The sequence below is a fragment of the Cnephaeus nilssonii genome (assembly GCF_951640355.1).
Source record: "Cnephaeus nilssonii genome assembly, chromosome: 17".
NCBI classification, from domain to species: Eukaryota; Metazoa; Chordata; class Mammalia; order Chiroptera; family Vespertilionidae; genus Cnephaeus; species Cnephaeus nilssonii.
Window position 1 is genome coordinate 43,968,868 of NC_137088.1, and position 24,434 is coordinate 43,993,301.

The window sequence follows — 24,434 nt, forward strand, 5'->3', positions numbered from 1 at the left end:
ACCAATGTTTAGCTCTAAAAATGGTTTCTTTGTCTTAATGTCTACAAATTCATTCCTTTAAATGTTATGAAATCTTTCATTAGCTGCATTTTTGATAGCTTTATTGAAATATAATTTACATACCATAAATTCACCTCACTAAAGTGTACTATTGATGGTTTTTAGTATTTTCACATCATCATCATGGTTGTACATGTGAATCATCTCAAAATAAAAACCTTTCCTCATCTCAAAATGAAAGCTTGAAACCATTAGCTGTCCTTTTCCATTCCCCACCCTCGACCCACAGCTGTAGGCAAACAATCATCTACTTTCTGTCTCTATAGATTGGCGTATTCTGGGAATTTTGTATAAATGGAATCACATAATATATGTACTTTGTGACTGGCTTCTTTCACGTAGCACAGTGTTTCAAGATTCATCCTTTTTATTGCTGAGTAATATTCCCGAGAATGAATACAGCACATTTTGTCTATCAACTCACCAGTTGATGGGCACTCATGTTGTATCTATATTTTGGCTATTATGAATAATGCTAATATGAATATTCATGCACCAGCCTGGGTGGGCATGTCTTCATTTCTCTTGGGTATATACATAGGTGTAGAATTGCTAGGCCATGTGGCAACCGTATGTTTAGTATTTTGAAGAAATCCAAAATCATTTGCCAAAGTAACTGTAGCATTTCACATTCCCACCAGCAATATATGAGGGCTCTAACTTTTTCATACTCTTACCAGAATTTGTTATTGTCTGTCTTTTTCATTATAGCCATTATGATGGGTATAAAGTGGTATCTCATTATGGTTTTCACTTGCATTTCTCTAACTAATGACACTTAGCATATTTTCACATACTTATTAGCCACTCATATATCTCTTTCGGACAAATATTATGCTTTCTAAAACTGTTTCTTTGTCTTTTATGGCTTTTTTGATACAAATAGATAGGTTTCTTCCGATTTCTCCTTTTTGGGGTACTTTGAGCCTCCTGATTGTGGATTGATACCTGTCATCAGTTTTGGAAAAGTATCAGCTTTTATTTCTTCAAATATGAGTAGTGATCTACTACATCTTTCCTTCTGGAACTCTGATTATACTTTTAATTGACCTTCTTTTTCTATGTATCTTAACTTATCTTTCATGTATTGCATCTTTTTTATTTAATTTTTTCTGCTCTATTTTCTAGTTTATTAAGTCTCTCTTCTTCTGTGACCCTCCTCTGTGACAACTTTGTAGTGATTCATTGAGCTTTGAAATTTGCATTTTTATTTCCCATTTCTAGAAGTTCTCTTTAAATTTGCTTGGTATTTTAATTTATTTTTAAATATATATTTTATTGATTTCAGAGGGGAAAGGAGAGGTAGAGAGAGAGATAGAAACATCGATGAGAGAGAATCATTGATTAGCTGCCTCCTGAATACCTCCCACTGAGGACTGAGCCCACAACTCAGGCATGTGGCCTGACTGGAAATCAAACCATGACTTCTCGGTTCAAAGGTCGAGGCTCAACCACTGAGCCACACTGGTAGGGCTAAATTTTCTTGAAATTTTTATAGTCTCTCGACTTTTATTTGTATTCAAATACCTTCTTTTATTTATTTAAACATATTAATCACATTTATGTCATAGCGTTTGTCTTAAAAGTCCAAGTCCTAAAGTTCTTGCTACCTGGCTCTGCTATCTGTTCTTTCTACTGACTCACTTATGGTGGCTTGCTTTCTTGCAGGTTTTCTAATTTAAAAAAATATTGTGCCTTCATTTTTTTTGGTAACTTTATCTACAGAAATACTTTGCAGCTAAGTTAGCATGCAGCCTTCCAGAGCAGTTACCTCTGCCAATACCTGAGGCCCTACCAACCAAGGACCCCTTTAAACCACATCCTCTACTTGAAGATTCTGGATCACCTCACACTGTACATCCATGCAAGAGCCAGCTGTGGGTATAGATTCTCAGAGATGGTTTTTTCATCTTCCACTTGGCTCAAAGTTTTAAAATATATACTTTTCCCTGGAGTCCCCAGTCTGAGTGAGAGGAGAGTAGAATTGGGAGGTTATTTCTGGTTAAACCTCACACTGAAGGGTGATGCTGTCCAGGATCCCAGCCTTATGTGGTGTGGTAGCAGAACCCCTATTTAACTCTTCATCTTGAGCAGGCCCAGGCTTCTACCTCTTTTCTTAAATGTCCCTGTGACTGTGAAAATCAAAGCTCAAGTTCACCTGTCTAGCAAAGACTAACAGGAAGATATAACCAGTGCTCTACTGATCACTCCAGCTCCCTACTTTGGCTTAGTTTGGGCCCTTGTGATTCTTTCTAACTTGACAGTTCACAAGTACATTTTTATTTTATTTTCTGTATGTTTTAAATTTATCTTTATTGTTAAAAGTATTACTGATGTCCCCCTTTTTCCCTGTGTACCTCCTCGGGGGAAATATGTTCTAAAATACATTTCACCCAGCAATTTTTGTTGTTTTCGGCAACTAAAACTGGCATAAATAAGGACCAAGCTACTGACAATAACTGCTGAGCATGAACCAGAGTGAGATGCTTAAAAAGAAGTGAGACCACCTTCAGAAGTGTTCAGGTTGCACAATTTACTAGAAAGGTTTATATGGAAGGAGATTTCATTCTCAGGGAGAAGTCAGACTGATCGGGGGGCAAATAGGTTGCATCATTCTTGCCATATCGAGAGGTTTCGTAGTGGCTGGCCGAAAGGTAGTCTTGAGAATGGTTCCGAGTTTGCATGAACGTTCACTGGGAGAGAATCAATGATTGATTATCAACATACTGTGGCATGTGTAAGCAGGTGGTGGCACAGCTCAGGTATGTGCAACCCATGAACTACATTATTATTGTCATAATCTAATCATGTGAGTTGATCATTTTTATCTGGCATAGAGAAAGAAATTCTCTCTTGCTCGCTTTCTTACACACACACACACACACACACACACACACACACACACACACACCAGAGTGTAAGTAGAGGGGAAATCGGGGTTAGTATTACCTAAAATTACAAAAGAAAAAAATCTGTTGTGATCAGCAGTCTTCTCAGGGGATTTGGCTACAAATCACAGGCAGTTGACCTGACAGCACAGAATCTAGTTGATTCCACATATGAAATTTATTTATCTGAAAATAATGCTAAAAACAAAACTTTCAACTCTACATTGCCTATGCAAAGATGATGCTTATAGTGAAAAACCCAATCTGTGCTAACTTCCACAAATATTGGAGTAGAAATCCACTGTGAGAGGGGGCTATTGAGAGAGAAATGTGAATGAAATTAACTTGATCGACAAAATGGTATTTTGGTAATAGAAAGGAAGAAAATGGGAGGTTCTACATACACCTACTTTATTCAATAAAAACAGACTGATAATGATAAAACTCTTTCAGTCTATAAATATTAAATACACAGTTGCTTTAAATAGCTTTCAGACTATCACTGCCATGAGATGAATTTTAAATAAATATTATATGCAGACAATAACAGAAAAAGACTTTTCCAGAGGGAATATAGTTATGGGGTAAAAAAACACATTCTTCCATAAAAATATGCCTTTGGCTTCTTTTATAGCCATAAACTCAATAAAAATGGAAAGTGATGCAATCGAACATACATGAGAACGGAGGAGGGGGAAGGCTGTCTGGGTGATGGCAAGAAAAGCCCATCGGAATTACATCCGCGCTTTGTATGGAGTCCATGTGGACATCAGGCACACTTCATCTCGTCTGAAACTTCTTCCACCGCTTATATCTGTGACACAACCAACACCCTGAGAAAAGGACTCCGCCAAGGAAAACAGCTTCTTTGTCACTGCAGATATGGCCCTCATGTGTAGCAAGTGATATGCGTGTTATCATGCAGTTTGGGTTATGAGGATTGTAATCCATCAGAGATTAATAAGAAAATGGGTTACAAATTCCAAATAAAGGAGGGGGGTGGAACACCACAGACTGGCGTCTTGGGCGAACTCTGAAAGCAGAGGGAGCGGCTAATATAGAAGCACTGGGATCGGTGGGTGAGAAATGTGTTAGATGAGGAACAAAGCCTTGTACAGAACGAGGGATGCCATCACTCTTTCCCTACCAGGAAAACGTTTATTTATGTTACTTTACATTGTTAAAGGCTTAACAGTGCTCCTGAAAGTAATTCATGCTTTTCACAGCCTCTTAGTTCTGCCCTCACAGTCTGATCCCTCCAAGCTCTCTGGGGAGGCCTGTTGGGACAAGGGGGAGTCAGGGGGGTGGGGGGAAGAAGGTGTAGAAATTGAAGTTTCCAACAGAAAAAGTGGTGCAGCCAGCAGGTATCTCAGAGCCTCGGTACTCAGGGATAATGTGCAAGTGCCAAAGGGCTTACAAGACGCCAGAATCTCTATCCAGGACTGTGGCCAGCATCCCTCTGCCTTCGCACAGCTGAGTTTCTGAGATCTGCTTTTACATTTTTGCAATTCACCTTCCAGCTTTCCAGAAATGTTACATCATAGTTTTTCTATGACATCACATTAACAAAAGGAATTTAGGTCTTCACTGCTGCTTAATTTAATCACTGAGCTTTCAAGGGTCCCTACCAGTCCCAGGATCTGCTCAGCATCAAAATAGAGGTGCACGCCCTTTCACGTGACTATTAAAATACTTCCTTTCCCTCCAGCCTACATGCTTGACTCATCTTAATAATTAAGCAGAAATTCCTTTTCATACCACAACATTGGAACATTGTTTCTATGTCAAATTTCACTGAAAAAGTATCTTCAATATCGTACTTCTATATCTAAAAATGCATTTGTATATAACAATTATTATTAGCTGCCTTTATTATCTATTTGGAGCAAATCATTACAGATTGAAATGGAGACTGATTTAAGATCCTGCACTGTTAATGAAAAAGAATCAAATGCTGAGTCAGTTTTATCAACAGTGAATCATAAAAACAATTTCCAGTTAAAGAGTATTTCAAAAATATCAGCAAATGAGAACATGGATATGTGAACAATATTAGGGGCTATTTTTTCATAATCAGGTTGAGTTTATCTTGTCATTGTTTTTTAAAAAATAGAAAACTCCTGCCCTGGCTGTTGTTGCTCAATGGTTAGAGCCTCGACCCACTCACTGAAGGGTTGTGGGTTCAATGCTGGTCAAGGGCACGTTCCTGGGTTGCAGGTTTGATCCCCCGCCCTGGTTGGGGCATGTGCAGGAGGCAACCAATCAATGGGTCTCTCTCACATAGATGTCTCTCTCTCTCTCTCTCTCTCTCTCTCTTCCTCTCTCTAATTCTCTCTCTGCCCTCTCTCCCTCCCTTCCACTCTCTCTTAAACAACAAACAAAAATAAATGGGGAAAAAAATCCCCTAGTGAGGATTAACAAAAAAATAAAAAATAGTAAACTTACAAGTAAGCGTGATAAAAGACGCTTTGACATCTGGTAACGAAATACTCAGGTCAGTCAGCACCTCTAAACCTGGTCTTGCACACAGTGGTTATTCTAGGTGCCTCTCCAAAAGCTCCTGGTAAAGGAGAACCTTTCTGGGCCACTTTTAAGTTTTCCACACATTCATTACCATCAGCAATAAGAAGGCACAATATTTAACTGCAATTTTAAGCTTGGTTTCCAAAGAATGTGAGTCCCCTCCTTATGCAGCATTTCATAAAGATGTCTGAAATATTCTACCATGACTCTTTGAATCTTTATAAACCATTAAAACAAAAGTTTGTAAAGTCAACACTCCTAGCCTCAAATCTAGCATTTTCTGTGAGTTGGGATCCAAAGTCCTTTTGTGATTTCCATTTCTATCACTGCCTCAGTAAACCCAGTGACCTTAACAATTACTTTTCTATTTCCCAAGTGAGTTTCAGAGCCTCGAGGATTTATAATTTAAAATTCTTTCCTGTTTTGGAAAACCTGTCATTTCACATAGATTTGAGTTCTTCCTACTTCCCTATCTGTGTGAAGTTGGGAGTGGGATGATATTTTCACTTATCCTTCTAGGTTTTCTCTAACATTGATTTAAGTCTGCATTCTTCACCAGACTTGTCATTGCTGTTTTGACAATCTGAATATTTAGACAAAAAAATACTAACACCTCTAAACCTAAACAACCTGCCTGCATTGCTCTAGCCAGAAGTGAATTCCCCTCCCATCAAATCTTCAGGGTAGTGTTGTTTTGTTTGTTTGTTTGTTTGTTTGTTTTATATTTTTATTTATTTCCAAGAGGAAGGATGAGGGAGAGAGAGAGAGAGAGAGAGAAACATCAGTGATGATAGAAAATCATTGATCGGCTGCCTCTTGCACACCCCCTACTGGGAATCGAGCCAGCAACCCGGGCATGTGCCCTTGATCAGAATAGAACCTGGGACCCTTTAGTCGCAGGCTGATGCTCTATCCACTGAGCCAAACCAGCTAGAGCATTCCGGGTAGTGTTTTGAGTATATTTCTTTACTAAGCGGTCAATATGAATGGACGGAAAATACTTTGAACATGCACTATTTTTAGTGGGCCTCAGTGGCTAGCTCAGTGCCATGTGCTAAAAACAATGTTTAACAAGTCTATGGGGACTGCAATACTCAGACTCCACCAATGACAGCTTTATCCATCCATACAACTCTTCAAAATTAAAGAGTTCAAGAGACCCCCAATGGTGACGCTAAATTGTTCTGTCAATGTGTGTAACCAACTATTGCAAAAATTAACTCCTCACATATCTGTGATGATTTGACAAGCAATAAATATAGTCATGTAAACTTTGTTAAAAAATTGTTCAAATAGGCAACAATGAACCATAAAATATGCTAATGATCTGATTTTAGACACTATCAGCCCATGCCTATCCAATTTCACAAATTCCGTGATAAATGGTTTAGCCACTGGAATCAGTGCACACAACCTAAGGGATCCCAAAAGCACAAGGCACAAGCACCCAGGACTACATGTTTAGCAATAGCTATGTCTTAACAGAACTGCTAGGCCATTCCTAGGTTAAGTAAGGAATCAAAGTAGAAGAAAAACAAGTAATTGAAGTAATGGTACGAAGTTTGAGCAATAACTGTTATGGTTCAACCCAATAAAAACATTCTTTCAATTGAGAAAATATAAAAAGATAACTCTTAGGGGTATTTTTTATCTAATTTTTATCAGTCTGTAAGGGATATCCTACCTTATAATAGACAAATATGCAAATTGACCACACCTTCGCTACGCCCAAGCCACGCCCACCAACCACGCCACGCCCACCAGGAAACCGTTGCAGGGACGTTGGGGTGTGGCGGAGCCCAAGGCCGGGAAAGCCTCAGGCGGAGGCTTTCCCGGCCTTGGGCACCAGCAGGGAGCCTGCACGGATCGCAGGCAACGACCAGGGGGTCGGCTCCTACGATCCGTAGCAGGGACACTGGGTGCGGCGGAGCCCAAGGCCGGGAAAGCCTGGGGCGGAGGCTTTCCCCGGCCTTGGGCACTAGCGGGGAGCCTGCTTGGATCGCAGGTAACCACGGGGGGTCGGCTCCTACGATCCATAGCAGGGAGGCTGGGGTGCAGCAGAGCCAAGGCCGCAGCCCGGGGCCAAGCCCCGACCCTGAAAGAAGGCAGAAGGCGGTGGCCACAGCCAAGGCCTGGGTCCCCGGTGCCGGCAGAAAATTGGTGCAGGCAGCCAGGTGAATGAAGGTCTATTGCACGAATCTTCGTGCAAACGGGCTACTAGTGACATTATAAGAACTCATTTTAATTTTATTTCTTAGAATCCCTTGTCCCCATTAATCAAATTAAATACAACATGTATTATTATTATGTTTGGTTATACTTCAATAATAATGGGTATAATTATGAACTGTGAAAATTAATAAACAAAACCTCATTTAAAATGGAGTCGGGAGACTAGAAAACTGTCATGCACGTGTAGACCAACTGACCCCGAGAAGAGGAGACGAGCCTTGCATCTCCGACAGGAAGCGATGCCACATTACTACCACAGCAGGAGGAAGGAAAGACTCCTCCTGGCCCTGGAGCAGCTCAGCCAATGGGAGGCTGCCATAGCTCAGCACTGAAAAGTCACTGTACTTTGAACTTGCAGTTTCCTCCAACAGCCCCTCCCAAGTCCACAAAACTCCTCTCTTTTGTTTCTCTGTATGTGTGTGTGGTTTACCATTAGACCGCATGTCCCGAATTGCAGTTCTTTGTTGTTCCTTAATAAACTATTTTGCTGGAGAAATACCAGGCAGTGGATTAAAAGTCAACAGCTTTTTTTTTTTTTTTAGCCAAGAACTTAAACTATTTCATGTAATCCTTTAGGACAACCTCGACAGTGGGTGGTGTTGCCCCATTTTATAGAAGAGAAAAGTGTGGTTGGGTGACTCTAGCCACTCCGCAAAGCCATGCTGCCAGCAAGGGCAGGCTAGAGACTCCCCAGTCTGCCTTCGCCCTCAGCCTGCACTCTTGCCACCCTACTCCATAACTCCCTACAATCATTCTTCTGGCCTCACCACATTGGGAACCAACCCTTCAAAGTAAGTCTCTCAGACAACTGTGGGCCAGTAACAGTCAGGACTTATTTGCTGAAGACCATAGAAATGCTTTATTTACCTGGACAGGAGTCCATGGTGTGAGTGAAGTTTACAAATTTCATGGCAGTTTTCGTTATAGTAGAGGCTTGCACTATCTCCCACCATGCAATGACAGGGAAGGGAGGAAAGGTTTTAGCTGAAACAATTGTTTCCCCCAAACTTCTTGTGTTCACTCAGATCTGTGCCACTGGTCTTCATTCCTAGAGAAATTTGGTCATCATCTGCAGGCCACCCTGCAACTGGGCTTGCTGCACCTCATCTTAATGAATGCTCTGAGAGCGAAGGACTGCAAAAATGAAACCAGAAGGCAGGGCTGAGCAGGAAAACCTATTCTGCATTTTGTGGTGGTCCCTGAAAGGAAGGGGTTAGATTCAAACCCACTGGACATTATCCTTCGCATATCTCCACGCCTTGATCCACATTTTTATTCATAATCTCAATGTCAACTTACAGGTGGAAAGTTGGCAGAATTAAGTACAGTTTTTGTTTTTTCTCTTGGAAAAAACACACATATGTACACACAAATACATATGAGGTGAAGCAGATGCTAGATATTATTATTTCCTCTCTATAATTTGCAAATGTTCTGCAATGAGTATGCATTTATTTCACAACTTATAAAAAGTCAATTATCATTTAAATACTTTTTCTCCCTACTCCCACTGCTTTCTCACAGAAATATGCATTATTCGTAAATCTGCTACATTTTATAAGGCAATAAAAAAGAGTAAAATCTAGATCAAGAGCAGGAGTATTTAAGAGCAAGTGGTTGAAAACAATTTTTTAATTGGTGCAGTTATTATTTTCAGAAGCAAAATGATTTAAAGACAGTAATAGATAAAAGCACCTCAAAGTCTTATTAGACTTATTTGGACTATTCATATAGTCAATAATTATATATATGTAAAAATAATAGATATTCAGATGCATGGTCCATTTGTAGCCCAGTTCAATTTTGAAAAATATAAGACAAATTTTTCAAAACTAGCAATATGAAATAAATTAATGAAACATGTTACTATAATAATACATAAATATTCCATAGCAACAGATAACAATAATAATAATGACCACTGTCAACAACAATGCCTGACATTTGTAGGGATCATACTAGGGACTATGTACTTTGAATGCATAATCTCTTGGGATCATTAAAAAAAAAACAAATGATAGAGGCATTTTTCTTTTTCTTATCCCTGTTTCATGGATGAGGAAACCGAGGCTTAGAGAAGTTGAATAATTTGTACAAATAGTAGCATTGGGACTCAAAGTCAACTTTTGTCTTAAACACTATACTAAAACCTAAATGTCTTCATATCATTCAAATCAGTTAAGTTGACTTCTAAGATCACCTTTTGAGAATCATCTTCTAGGGATGGACTCAAAATGTGGTAATGAAACTTTTTAAAATAGTTTTGGAAATTTAGAAAATTTGGAAGTGAGAGGACTATTAAAAAGTAATTTTAATTCCCAAGACAGAGCAACAACAAAGAAACTCATTAGAAAATCCTGAACCCCTGTGTAGGTAGAATTCTACCAAAGGTTTTCCCTGATTTCTTTTTGGAATCTATGCATCTGAACTAAAATTTTTGCATTCCTCTTTCTTGTCCATATATTTCATGATATCATATAAAGCAGATTATGTATTTGGGAAAAGAATGTAAGTAAACCATAACTTTCCAGTCACACTAAGAGTATAAAAGTTTGTAACTCTGGACCATACCTTAGTTTTCATGAACTTGGAGTGACTTTTGTAAACCTCTATTTGTTTGATCTCTTCTTCACGGTCCTCAGTGTTCAGCACACCATTGGCTTTTAACATCTGGATCTCATCCTCAAGATCCCTTATGTTTCGCTCCAATGAAGCAATTTTTGTGTCCTGTTTGTGAAATTTAAAAGAAAAGAGAAAGAAAGAATTGTTTTTAGTGTTATCAAAACAGAATTTCAGATAGGAATTTTAGTAGTAATACATTAACTATGATGTAGACATAGCTGTGAATTCAGAACATTTTTTTTCACTTCTAAGGAACATTTATGGGATTATTTTTTAAGCTCCTAATAAAGATCATGTCTCAATAGAATACAGAGCTACCTAGATACGTTTGCCTAATATCTGGGAATCAAATTACCAAAGCAATAGTGATAAAAGTGAAAATATCATTTAAAGTGGTCACATTTTTTAATTTAAGATATAGTTTACCACTGTATATTCTTAAGTCTACTTGTAAACATAAAAACGGTGTGTTCGTGTGTACATTCTGTGGCTGGTTTTATAAGGCATGCTTGGAATTTGACTGTGAGAGAAAAGGAAATTAAAATCTACTAATGGGAAAAAGGATTCTCATCTAAAATGCAGACATAAGTGAAATTAAATAACTGAAACTTGACTTAGTATGACTGATACACTAAATATTAAAAGTTTTATAGTAACTGGAAATAATATATCACAACGTCATGATTTATTTGGCAAGCTGTCAGCTCCTAGCATTGCAGACACATTACTACCTTGAAGGGTATTTCTAACCAATTGATTTACAGTAAAAAACAAAAACAAAAACAAACAAACCGAGAATGTAGGATTGAGAAAAAAAACAACCATAGAGAATTTTTTAAAGGAAATGACAATCTCTGTACACACTATAGAGCATAATAAGAAATTAAGCATTAGAAAGTAGAGAAGAGAAAGCTCTTATGGGGGGTGGAAATCATCCCTCAAACTTGATTATTAAACTCAAGTGAATCTTGTAAATGAAACATGTGGAAATTTTCACTTTAAGTTTTTCCACAATCACCATCTACCTGCCATTTAATTGTATAGATTCCAGGAGCCTATATACATTTACAACTGAATATTAATTTAAAACAAATCACCAACTCATTTCTTAACAATTCTTTAAGAATATAAAAAGTTAAAAGTTCCAAAATAAAGACGATGAATAAGCTATTCAATTCATAACTAATTCATTAAAAGGACTTATCAACATATGTGTCCATCCTTACTTTGTGACCATTTTATATTTTATTTCCCTATATTATATGCCCGAAACATGTCTCCTGTGGCAATATAATAATTGTTATTGTTGTTAACATTGTCATCATAGTTAAAAGGAAAACAAGGATCGGCAAGAATGACTTATTGAGCTCCACTGTCTATGTGCCAAGATCCAAGTGCTCGAAATGCTGGAGAAACTTCTATTAATTCTAAAAAAAAAAAAAAAAAAAAAAAATCCAAGAAGATGAAATAAAGAGATTCTGAAATTTGCAAGACTATTAAGGAATGGTACATTCCGCAGTATTCCATTTCCTTTAAAACGTATTTACTGCATTTTTTTTAGTCACAAAAATAATACACTTTAAACTCATTGAAAATGGAGAAAATCCCCTCTGACATCATTAATGTTTTTACATATAGCCTGCCAGGCTTTTTTATTTTAGATGCAATTTCTGGAAGTCTAGTATACTTCCAGTTTGAGTGAGGGGAGTGTTATGGACTGAACGTATGTGTGCCTCCAAAATTCATATGTTAAAGCCCTAACTAGTAATATGATGGTATTTGGAAATGAAGCCTTTGGAAGGTAGTCAAGGTTAGATGGGGTCATTAGAATGGGGCCCTTATGATGGGATTAATGCCCTCAGAAGACACACTAGAAAAGTTGTGTGTTGTGGTTTTTTTTTTTAAGAAAGGGTTCTCCCATGCAGGTGAGGATTAACAGAAAAAACAAAAACAAAAACAAAATAAATGGCAAAGGTTAAAGACAAAGAGAGAATCATAAAAGCAGCAATAGAAGAGCAGTTGGTTGCCTACAAGGGATCTCCCACAAGATTGTCAGCTGATTTCTCAACAGAAACTTCGTAGGCCAGAAGGAATTGGCACAAAAATATTCAAGTGATGAAAAACAAGGACCTATAACCAAGACCTCTAACCCAGCAAAGCTATTATTTAGAATCAAAGGACAGATAAAGAGCTTCCCCGACAAGAAAAGGCTAAAGGAATTCATCACTATCAAACCAGTATTACAAGAAATATTAAAGGATCTTCTTTAAGAAGAATAAGAAAAAATATAAATTAAAGATACGAATAATAAACTGGCAATAAATATATATCTATCAATAATTACTTTAGCCCTGCCCAGTGTGACTCAGTTGGTTAGAGCATCTTTCCATACACCAAATGGTTGTGAGTTCAATCCCTGGTCAGGGTGTGCATAGAAAGCAACTGATAGATGTTTATCTCTCACATCAATGTTTCTCTCTCTCTCCCTTTCCTTCCATCTCTTCCTTTCTCTTTTTCTAAAATCAATGGCCATGGCTCTAGCCAGTTTGGCTCAGTAGATACAGCGTCAGTCACATGGACTGAAGGGTCCTGGGTTAGATTCCAGTCAAGGGCATACACATGGGTTGCAGGCTCAATTCCCAGCCCTGGTCAGGACATGTGTTGGAGGCAACCAATTGATGTATCTCTCTCACATTGATGTTTCTCTCTATGTGTCTCTACCCCTTCCTTCCACTCTCTCTAAAAATCAATGAAAAAATATCCTTGGGTAAGGAGTAACAAAAAAATAAATAAAATCAATGGGCATGTTATCAGGTAAGGATTTAAACAAAATACAATTACTTTAAATGCAAGTAGATTAAATACTCTAATCAAAAGATATAGGGTACCTAAATGGATAAGAAAACAAGACCCTTCATATGCTCTCCACAAGAGACTTCAGATCAAAAGGCACACACACACTGAAAGCAAATGAATGGAAAAAGTTATTTTATGGGGGAGAAAAAACAAAACACCTGAGGTAGCAATACTTATACCAGACAAAATAGACTTTAAAAAAAAAAGGCTATAATAAGATATAAAGAAGGACCAATCAATTCCACTTCTGGGTATTTAACTGAAGAAACCCACATTACTAAATTGACAGTACATATGCATCCATATGTTCATTGTTGCATTATTTACAATAGCCAAGATATGTCAGCAACTTTAGTATCCACCAATAAATGAATGGGTAAAGAAGATGTGGTGCATATATACAATGGAATACAACTCAGCCATAAAAAAGAAAGAAACCTTGCCATCTGCCACAGTATAGATGGACCTAGGGGATATTGTGCTGAGTGAAATAAGTCAAACAGAGAAAGACAAATGCATATAATTTTACTTATATGTGGAATTTAAAAACCAAAATAAACAAACAAGCAGAATAGAAACAGACTCATAGTTACAGAGAACATTTGAAAACTTGCCAGATGTAAGGGCATTCAGGGGATGGTCAAAAAAGGTGAAAGGATTAAGAAGAACAAATTGGTAGTTACAAAATAGTCATGGAGATGTAAAGTACAGCATAGGGAATATAATCAATAATATTGTAATAACTATGTATGGTGTCAGATGGAAGCTAGATTTATCAGAGTTATCACTTTGTAAGTTATATAAATGTCTAATCACTGGGTTGTATACCTGAAACTAATCTATAATTTTTTTTAAAAGGGTGTAATATGCTAATTAGACTGGACATCATTCCAGACATCCTTCCGGACAAAGCAGAGGCCAGAGGGAAGCCCTGGTCCCAGGTGCCAGAAGGAAGCCGGTGCCGGCAGCCAGGGGAAGGAAGGCCTACTCTTGCATGAATTTTGTGCATTGGGCCTCTAGTATAATATAATTTATACATCAACTGCAATTGAAAAATAAAAAAATTATTTTTAAAACATTATGTTTTTAAGCCACCAGTCTGTGGTCATTTTGTTATGCCAGTCCAAGCTGACAGAGGTAAGGAGTCATCATTTGTTGACTCACTTGAGCTCTGAGACATGAGAACTCCACATATAAAAAGAGCAGCAATAAGAAAAAGGCTATTGAAAAAGAATCTCTAAAAGTTCACAAGGGTGTTGTTAAAAAACAAATCATTTTAAACATCCATGTTTTTTTCTGACTATAAAATTGAGACATGTCATTATAGAAAACTTAAAAAGCTATAGATAATTACAACTGTCCACAATCACATCATCCAGATACACCCATTAACATCTATATACCCTTGAAAGCCTCATTTTATTTTTACTTTAAAACATAGAAATGATAAATATCAATATGACATAGATTTCTTCCCTTTATTGAGATGTAAGTTGACTACTGATGAGATGTACAAATATCTAAGTAGAATATTTATGAGTTACTGTAAGTTAAGTGTGAAAGAAAGGGCCAGCGTTTCTGCTTTTCCTATATAAAATCTCCTGGAAATTCAGACCTGAGTCTGAAGTGACCAACCATATTCATATGTATGTATGTGTGTATGTATGTATGTATGTATGTACACATATACATGTGTAAATGTGGTGTGTGTGTTTGTGTGTATGTGTGCTATGATTCACTTTGTAGTCCTCACATCTTATACCTTATTTTTTGAATAACGCTTGGTAGTATTTCAGGGTTCGATCATGTAGACAAGGGAAGAAGACTCCTTCAGCCTTCCAGTCAATACTTGATGCTTTAGTTAGCAATGACCACAACTGCCAATTTCAAAATGGGTTAGAAGGAGCTTCCGCTGGACTTTAAAAAACCACACACTGCTAAAGAAAGATCAGACTGAGGTAAGATAGAAAATATCTTAACACAGAAAACCCTCTTGGCCTATAAACATCTGAGCTAAAATTTCATCAAATGGTGAATCACATTAACTTTTACTCATTTTCTTAAATTAACCAACAACTTTCCTTTTCCTTACAAACTTCTTTTTCCCTTTAAACTTAAGGTGTCCCAAAACAGAAGGAAGAGGAGAGGGAGGGGAGTGGGTATTGCAGAAGTTACTTTAATAAGGGTCTATTTTTTTCTGTTCTGACAAATATTGATATTGTTACATAAGAAGTCAATTTCAAGGGCTGTAGAACTCACACCTGAAATCATGAGCATATAGAAAAGGAGGTAGGAAAATATTATCAAGATCTAGAGAGAACAGGTACAACATACATAGATACATAAGATAGTGTATTGATGGTGCCCAAGAAGATAGTCAAAATTCTGAACCAGAGGAAGACAAAAAATAAAAGCAAGTGAAATATCAGCATCTCAACTGACTCACTTTGAGGAATTCAGGGAGAAGAAATGTTTTCTTTTTTAAAAATCTCTAAAACTAGGTAAATGACTAGAAAGATATTTATATTTAAGTAGGGCTATGAAAGATTGAAACTACTTCACAAGTCCTGATGGCTTAATGTGGCACATAGATGGATCCTGCCTTTCAGAATAGATACCAAACGCACATCCTATGTAATAAAAGGCTAATATGCAAATTGTCTCCTCGACAGGGCTTTCAACGGGGAGTTCGACCAAGGAGCGGGACCAACCAGCCAACCACCCGTGGCCCTTCCCCACAGCTGGACCCCACCCGTGCACGAATTAGTGCACTAGGCTTTCAGTGTTCAATAACCCCCCGCACTGATCTAGAATAGAGAGAGAAAATTAAATAAAGACATACTAGTAGGCTGTAACATCCTGAAAAGTAACATTTTAAAAGATAGAGCAACATTTTACTCCCAATTACCAAAGATTTCTTCATCTGAACATCTTCAAATATTATTTGTAACTGATATTTTTAAATTATATATTATGTAGTGATTTTCAAATACTCATCTTGATTAGGTTTCACAAGTAAGCAAGCTCTCGAGGCAGAGAATTGTGGGCCTTCCTTAGAAACGGGGAAAGTGAAATACAACACAGAATAGCCTCCACGGAATCCAAACACTCTGTGAAAAGGGGCTCCCCCAGGGTCAACTGCCTTGGAAATGCCTGTTGGGCATTCCCAATGCACATCAGCTCTGAAGTACTGAATGCTCTGGAAGTACTGCTGCCAATTATTCTTTTTTCCCAGTGTTACTCCTGTAGGAGTCAATTCTTGGGGAAGAAATTGGGACTTTAATGATCACATTAAGCTCATGGTTATATACAAAAGTGAACAATCAAAACAATCATTTGGATTCCTCAAGGGAAAACATGCCATGATGACCCCCAATTTAAAATAACTGGGGGGTTTCAATATGCAAATCACCTTGTCAGCATCTGTCACTCAAAAGTGGTTCACTGAGTTCCCACTCTGAGCCCCAGCAGGTGAGAGAACAGACTCCCTGCTCCTGGAACGCAGCGCTTCCTGTCTCAGGTGGCATTCTTCACAATCCTGCGATAAGACAACCATGCAATTGTTTTGCTTTTACACTATTTTATGGTTAAGGACTGTAAAACTGTGGGAAACAAAGTTTAAGGAGAAAAAAATGTGTTTGCTTCACTCCCCACTAGTTAGGTAAAAAATATCTGAATGGAGTGTCTCTTTCAAATAATTTCTTCCCACATATTCATAAAACATACTTGTAAAAATTTGATATATAAATTGCAGATCATAACTCCTACTTAAAGATTCATACCCAAGACTATTTTACATCTATCATTCCAAAACTAATTGATGGGAAACTAATAAATAAGCTACTGGAATTGAACCCCTAGTAATGAACTACCCAATGAGCCCAACTTGCTGATTCTTAAACCAGCCATGAATATTAGCACCAGCCCATGAGCACAGGAACTATAGCAAAGAGGATGGAAGTCAGGTGGGAAGGCTGAAGTAAGTTTCTCTCTGCTTTATCTTTCTGTCCAAAACAATCTCTGGATTTTTCTAGGACATGTCTGCTATAGTCGATAGTAAACTTAAACACAGGGAGTTCTCTCTTTCCTTCAACAAATATATATTGAGAATCTTTTGGGTACCCATCACTTTGCCAGGTGTGTGAGATCTCGACAAGATTCATAGGCATCCTTCTCTCTCTAACAGGGAATATAGTCTAGATCCCTGTTACTCAAAGTGTTGTCCACAGACCAGCGCCATTGACATCAGCTGAGAGGTTTGTAGAAAAGCAGAATATCAGGCCTCAACGAAGAACTACTGAATATGAATCTGCGTTTCCACAAGGTCTGAGGGTGAGCATGGCATTCTAAATAACTGCAGGCGTCCAGCGTATCCAAGGGGCAAGACTGACCAAAGCAGAAGAGACCAGGACAACTTTACTGCCCAAGTATATTTAGAAAAGTCTGAACCTAATCTCAAGAACTATCCACCTTAGCCTGAGTGTACAGAAACCCTGGGAGTAAGCTTTCTGGAGCATCTTTGCCAGTCAGGATGCCTTTATTGCCCTTTTCATGTTTGTCAAACATTACATTCCCCTTATACAGCAAGAAGCCGATTTCAATTCCTCTCAAGGAACTGTGAACACTGAAATGGTGAGTAGGGGGAACATCCAAAAAGCAACATCATTTAGTCACAAAAAGTAATAATTATGTTCTTGCTGAGTGTCACATTGCACTTTCCTTTCAAATACAGTAGGAATTACTGGTTTCACTTTAATATCAGGCCAAGAAAGAAAACACTAGCAGTTTTTACAAAGCATGGAACTCACTGTGATCACATATCGGTCTACGGACGTTGATCAACAAACTTAGGGCCAATTTGGTTTAAAGAAGAAGACGTGATCTAATGTTCAGGAAACGTCCCTACATAATTATATTACACTTTATTTAGAATAAAATTCTAGACTATTATTACTGGATACCACAGAGGTTCTTGAAGTCTTAAGCTTTAGAAATCATCTACTTGTAGTTGCAAACATAACTGAACAGCCCTTGGTCTTAGGCTATCTGAGTAATGCCCTTCCTTTGGAAGGATTTACTGTGTGGGATTAACCGCGGTTATGAGTATGTGAGGCCAAGTGAAGCACTGCAGGGAAAAGAAAAGTCGGCTTGGGCATAAGCCATGTTAAGAGAAACAACAGAAAACAGAAAAATCAAAATCGTGTCTTCTTGGGCCTTATCAAACTGTAAAGAGATGATGACCTAAGTTAGAAGATGACAGGGGACATGCTGTTTTTTGTTGTGGTGCTTTTGTGTTTGATTGTTCAGATGGCATCTAATGCTTTATAGCAAAATGCTAGTATACACACACGCGCAGTATCAGGATAGACTACTTCAAATGAAAAGCCATTAGGGTGCATTGGGGTTTCTTTTCATGGTCTCATTTTCCTACTGCTGACTCATTCTCAGGAAGCCCATACCCTGGGAATGTCCTTCCTGTCGGGCTGTTTCTGTGCACATTACTAATGACCCACGGGCAGAAGATGTGTCTCTAGTGGTTCTTGCTGGACACTATGTGACCTCTGAGGTTTTGGTCTCTGTGTGCAAATTTCTTGTTGCCAATGGACTCAAGCCTAACAAAAAAAGCTCGAGGTGAAACAATCCAGCAGACCCTTTGGAGAGTCACAAACCTGGATGCAAAACGAGGACCACGCTCAAGGGCATGTTAATAAAGTGACAAGTGAAATATAGCACATGAAACGTGCCTACTGCGGAGCCTCCTCCTAGAGAGTAAAGGGCCACCATTGTTATCATAAGCCCATTGGCCAGTTCTGTGGGGTACACATGTAGAAGACCACAGCGACTCATTTTAGTCCACCCTGTGTAACATCACAAGCACGTCCCTAATCTTGCTAACCTTGTAAGGTTGCTATGAGAACTTAGTAAGTGACATGTAAACCTTCCAGAATCTTAGTGAACACAGAGTAGGTACTCTATAAGGATTACCTTCCTTCCTATTTCCCATGGTAGCATATACCTATTACTTCTTTGTCAGTCTGTTCAGCTGCTTTTCCTTTGGGGGACCACATTTCCCCGATTCCCTGTGGTTTTCGTGGGGTTTTGATGTATGACTCTGCCCTGTGGCAAGTTCCGTGTACCCTCTGGACACAATGATTGATCCAGGAATGCATGCATGATGCCACCGGGCCAATAAGAGCCATTTTAAGGGACTGACATAAATCCTGGGGCCTCTCCTTTTCTGAGTTTATGCTTCTCCTTTGCTGAGATTATAGATGGTAAGGAAAACACAGGCCTGTGGCTGGTTGTAAGCTTCTTTGATTCATGAATTAAGAATCTGCCTGAATTATTGGGCCTCTATAACATCATTTGAATATCTAGATACAGCAACGTCTTAATCATCCACTTCCCAGAATACCAAAACACAACAGCAGTGTTTTGGCCATTTTTAACTGTATATTATAACATGCAAGTGATAGTGTGAAAGATAACACCAAAATATAATTAGATATAATATTCTGTAAGGCTACAGCTAGAGATGTCAAAAATGGATTAAGACCACTATAGCTGAGTCAAGAAAACTAGAGAAAGTACAGAAGCTTATTGTGGGGTTTGGAGATGGATAAGAATCTATACTAATAAAAGGGTAATATGCTAATTAGACAGGATAGACTGGACGTCCTTCCTGACAAAGCCAGGGCCTGGGTCCTGGGTGACTGTGGCCTGCCAGAGGGAGGGAAGCCCCAGTCCGGGTGCCTGCGGCCAGCCAGAGGAGTGCGGGGGCCGAGGCAGAGGCGGTTAGGGGTGATCAGGTAGGCAGGCAGGTGAGCAGTTAGGAGCCAGCGGTCCCAGATTGTGAGAGGGATGTCTGACTGTCCGTGATTGGGCCTAAACCGGCAGTCATACATCCCCTGAGGGGATCCCCGATTGCGAGAGGGAGCAGGCCAGGCTAAGGGACCCACCTCCACCCCCATGCATGAATTTCGTGCACCGGGCCTCTAGTCTATAATAAAAGTGTAAGATGTCCTTCTGGACCACCTTCCGGACAAAGCCAGGCCTGTGAGGGAAGCCCGAGTCCCAGGTGCCTGCCGGTGGCCAGAGGGAAGCCAGTGCCAGCAGCCGGGGGAAGGAAGGCCTACTCTTGCACAAATTTCATGCATCAGGCCTCTAGTAAGGTTATAACAGAGAAGATGAACTCTTTCCAGCCAGAAGTAATAATACACATGATGTACAGCACATATTATTTAGTAAATATAAATCGAAAGAATAAGAGAACAAGATTAGAGTATGTATCAAGGAGGGGGAAGGAGACAAGGCTAATTAAAAAGTATAGATCACTTTGTGTGCAGAGGAGTTAGAAATGAAAAGAAGGCGAGGCTGAATGATAGCCAGTCTTCAGAATCCAGCCAGGAGTTTGCACTTGGGTCTGTCTGGGCGTCATTTATAACTGGCTATAAAAAAAAAAAAAAAAAAGTCATATAATAGAATGGCCTTTGGGAAGTTAATAATAAAAACAGAAGCCAAAAAGGAAGTTGAGACAATAGGGATGATGGATCACCATTCGCCAACATGGTTGAGAATTAAGGATAGAGAAAACACTGCAGGAATCACCAAAGCAGAGGGTAAAATCATGAAAAAGTCACAGAAAATAAGAGAGTGACATTTCAAGAAGGCAGAGAAGTCAAAGAAAATGTTTGCAGAGATTAAAGGCTAAGAAAAAAATTAGGGTATCATTGGTGACATGAGGGCAGTTTCAATGGAGTTTTCTTATCGTCATTGGAAACTGAACCCCAGTGTTTTAAAAACCGTAGAGTGCGAGGAGATTGCTGAGTCTTTCAACAATCACTACAGCACAGGGCAGGAACCAAAGGAACAGACACCACCTGGAGCCCTGGAACCAGGTCTGGGAAGGGCCTGCAGGGCCAGGGTTTAACTCTTTAGTTGCTGGGTTGGGGGAATCCCAGGGTAAGGACTCTGGGGAGGAGGTGCTCTGAGGTAACCAGAGAAGTACTTCAATAGTTTAACAAGCAAGATAACTGCACCTGTGCCTCTCAGCTGAATAGCAGCCCTACACAGAAACCTGCTCCAACAAACACTGCAAGCTTTCTACATCCCCAGTGCATGGAAGGAAGCACTGACTAACCCAAATCATTTCCCTCTCCATGTGCCTGTGAGCCACACTAATGCCAGTGCCAGGCTGTGGACCTGGTGCTTCAGAGTCATCTAGGGAGTGAGTAAAAGCTAGCGATGATTTAGTCCCACTCCAAAATATTCCATTTCAGGAGAGGAGAGGGTGACACAAAATCTGTATTTGTCTGTTGGGACAAACACACACACACACACAAATTTACTTTTTATACATGTTTTTCCTTCTGTTTAAGTTAAATATATAAATATACTAGAGGCCTGGTGCACAAAATTCATGCACTGGGGAGGTGTGTCCCTCAGCCCAGCCTGCACCCTCTCCAATCTGGGACCCCTTGAGGGATGTCCAACTGCCTGTTTAGGCCCGATCCCACCGGGCAGTCGGACATCCCTCTCACAATCCAGGACTGCTGGCTCCCAACTACTTGCCTGCCTGCCTGCCTGTTTGCCCCTAACCGCTTCTGCCTGCCATCCTGATCACCCCCCAACCACTCCCCTGCCAGCCTGATTGACACCTAACTGCTCCCCTGCTGGCCTGATTGCCCCTAACTGCCCTCCCTTGCCAGCCTGGTCACTCCTAACTGTCCTCCCCTGCAGGCCTGGTCCCCCCAAAATGCCCTCCCCTGCAGGCCTGGTCACCCCTAACTGCCCTCCCCTGCTGTCCTGGTCGCCCCCAACTGCCCTCCCCTAAAGGCCTGGTTGCCCCCATCTGCCCTCCCCTGCTGGCCCGATCACCCCTAATTGCCCTCCCCTGCTGGCCTGGTTGCCCCTAACTGCTCTCTCCTGCTGGCCTGGTCCCCCCAACTGCCTTCTGTAGATTTCCTGATCCTAAAATGGATAAAGTAAGTACTTACTTCATAGGGTTTGGGGGAAGATTAATGAGATTTTTCTAGGCTTCCTGCCTTTGGTCCCATTTTGCAGTTGTCTAAATGGGAGACTGTCTGCTTCATGAAACATTAAATAACATGTGTTGGTATCACCTAAGTTGTCTTCTTTAATCATTTTTTAACACCTTTAATAATCTGGAATGGTTCCCTCCACAAAGCCTTCCCTTGAATAGGAGAGAGGAGTCCACATACTGGGCCCTTGCCATCTGTCCCCAGGCCAACCTCAGAGAGTCTGGCTTCTGAGAAGGTGCTCACCTAGAAGCTGGGGTGTTTGGGTCCTTTCTCCCACACAGCACCTTTACCCTTAAAGGTCACAGAGCAAGGTCCAAAGAAAATAGCCCAGAGCCTGGGGCAAGAGGAAAGGGAGGAAGAAGTTTCAGAAACTGCTTCTAGGTGAGAGCAGTCCTCAGTGTTCACAGCCCACCCTCCCCCAGGCCGGACGGACATCACCGTCCACATTCATCAGAATACAGTGAGGGTTTGACTTTCCAGAGGTTCCGGGAAATACTACTTTGCTATTTCAGGGAGTCCTAAAAAGATGGTCACGGACCACTCTTTCTCTTCCAATGCTCTTTAGGAAAAGGCTGGGTGAAGAAGCTCTCCTTCCTGACCGTCCAGCAATCTGAACCTGCTCTTCCCGCTCCTTTGAACCCCCTGCCCCAAAGCCCCCAACAGCCCAGGTTTGGGGCTTCATTCTTAGGATTTCTAAAACATACCACAAATCCTTCTATGTTCCACCAGTTTGTCTCATGGAAAAAAGCAACAGGCGGCGGAGGAATTCAGGCCACCCCAAGTCACCAGTGCGGCCTGATGGATGTGGAAACTGGACCATGCCTTAGGGATGAGACATGTGACGGCCGGCACACTGTCATTACTGAGCCTTGAAAGGGGAAGTTCACATGAGGCCTGTGGTAGACTTCTAAACCCTGCTGGCCAGGGCGCATGCCAACGAGGAAATTGCAATCCCTAAATAAACAATAGGCTGGGAACCTGAGCACCAGCAAGAGGAGGGCAGGGACTGCGGGCCGGAGCAAGGCTGGCCAAGATGGAGCAAACAAAGCAAAGATTTCAAGTTTGCAAGAATGTGATGTCAATTCAGACACCCCAGGCAGGCCCTTTGAGAATCCAAATAGCCAGTCGCCGAGCCTCCAGACTTGGAAAATTTTTGAAAGCAGGACACCAAGTCCAATCCTTCATATGCCAAATGAGAACAGCGAGAGCCAGAGGGGAAAGGACAAGTGACTTGCCAAAAGCCCAACAGCCAGAAAGCTTAGTCCCTAGGCCCACTGGGGGCTGCTATATTTTTTTCCACTGCTTTCCCCTTTCAAAGATGCTTTTAAAGTCTTTCCACAAGCAAACTGTGTGTGTATTCAGAGCTAAGACTGACTGAAGTAAGTTTGTGAAATTCCTTCTCTCTGGTGGTCCTTGCTCAAATGTACCACCTCTTTTTTACAGGGAAAACTAAATTTCCAGGCTGAAAGGGAAGGGATGGAGAAGAAAAGGATTCCTTGAGCATCTACTATGTGCTAGGGTTTTCCCATGTCTAACTCCACTTTAATCCCCACCACAACCCTGTGCAAGCTGGCATGGCATCATGGTCCCATTTCACAGATGGGAAGGCTGGAGCTCAGAGAGGCAGTAAACCAATTCTAATTTTCATAAATAACCTAACCTTCTCTCTTTTTGAGCCTTCTCAGTTCAGCAAAAGAAAACAATAATAGAAGAAATTGTGCATCTTAAAGTTTTTTTGAAAAATGGTTTTTCTTCTAATCAACTTATTGTTGTTGTTCCTGAATAATAATTCCTAATCATTCCTATACAATGAATGCACACTAGTGAAAACATAAAAATTTGGTGGGGCCCTAACCAGTTTGGCTCAGTGGATAGAGCGTCGGCCTGCAGACTCAAGGGTCCCAGGTTTGATTCCGGTCAAGGGCAAGTACCTTGGTTGCAGGCACATACCCAGTAGGGAGTGTGCAGGAGGCAGATGATCGATGTTTCTCTCTCATCGATGTTTCTAACTCTCTCTCCCTCTCCCTTCCTCTCTGTAAAAAATCAATAAAATATATATTTTTTTAAAATTTGGTGGGGAAAAAAAAGAGAAAAAAATCCTTTATAATCTCCCCATCCAGGATTAGTGGCAACATTTTGGTACATTTTCCTCCCCCCCACCAGCTTTTATTCCACATTGATAAATATATCTCCTTTATATATTAAGAATAAT

At 40.1% G+C, this 24,434-nt stretch overlaps 1 protein-coding gene across 1 annotated transcript in view; it reads right to left on the reverse strand.

Moving 5' to 3' along the window:
- ERC2 (ELKS/RAB6-interacting/CAST family member 2) overlaps positions 1 to 24,434 on the reverse strand; it is a gene marked incomplete at its 3' end in the record, with an annotated part of 881,167 nt that overhangs the window by 587,804 nt on the left and 268,929 nt on the right. Inside the window, exon 5 of the mRNA XM_079794619.1 lies at positions 10,275 to 10,430. Within this exon, the coding sequence (XP_079650745.1) occupies positions 10,275 to 10,430 (156 nt within the window). The remainder of the gene's footprint in view (positions 1 to 10,274; positions 10,431 to 24,434) is intronic.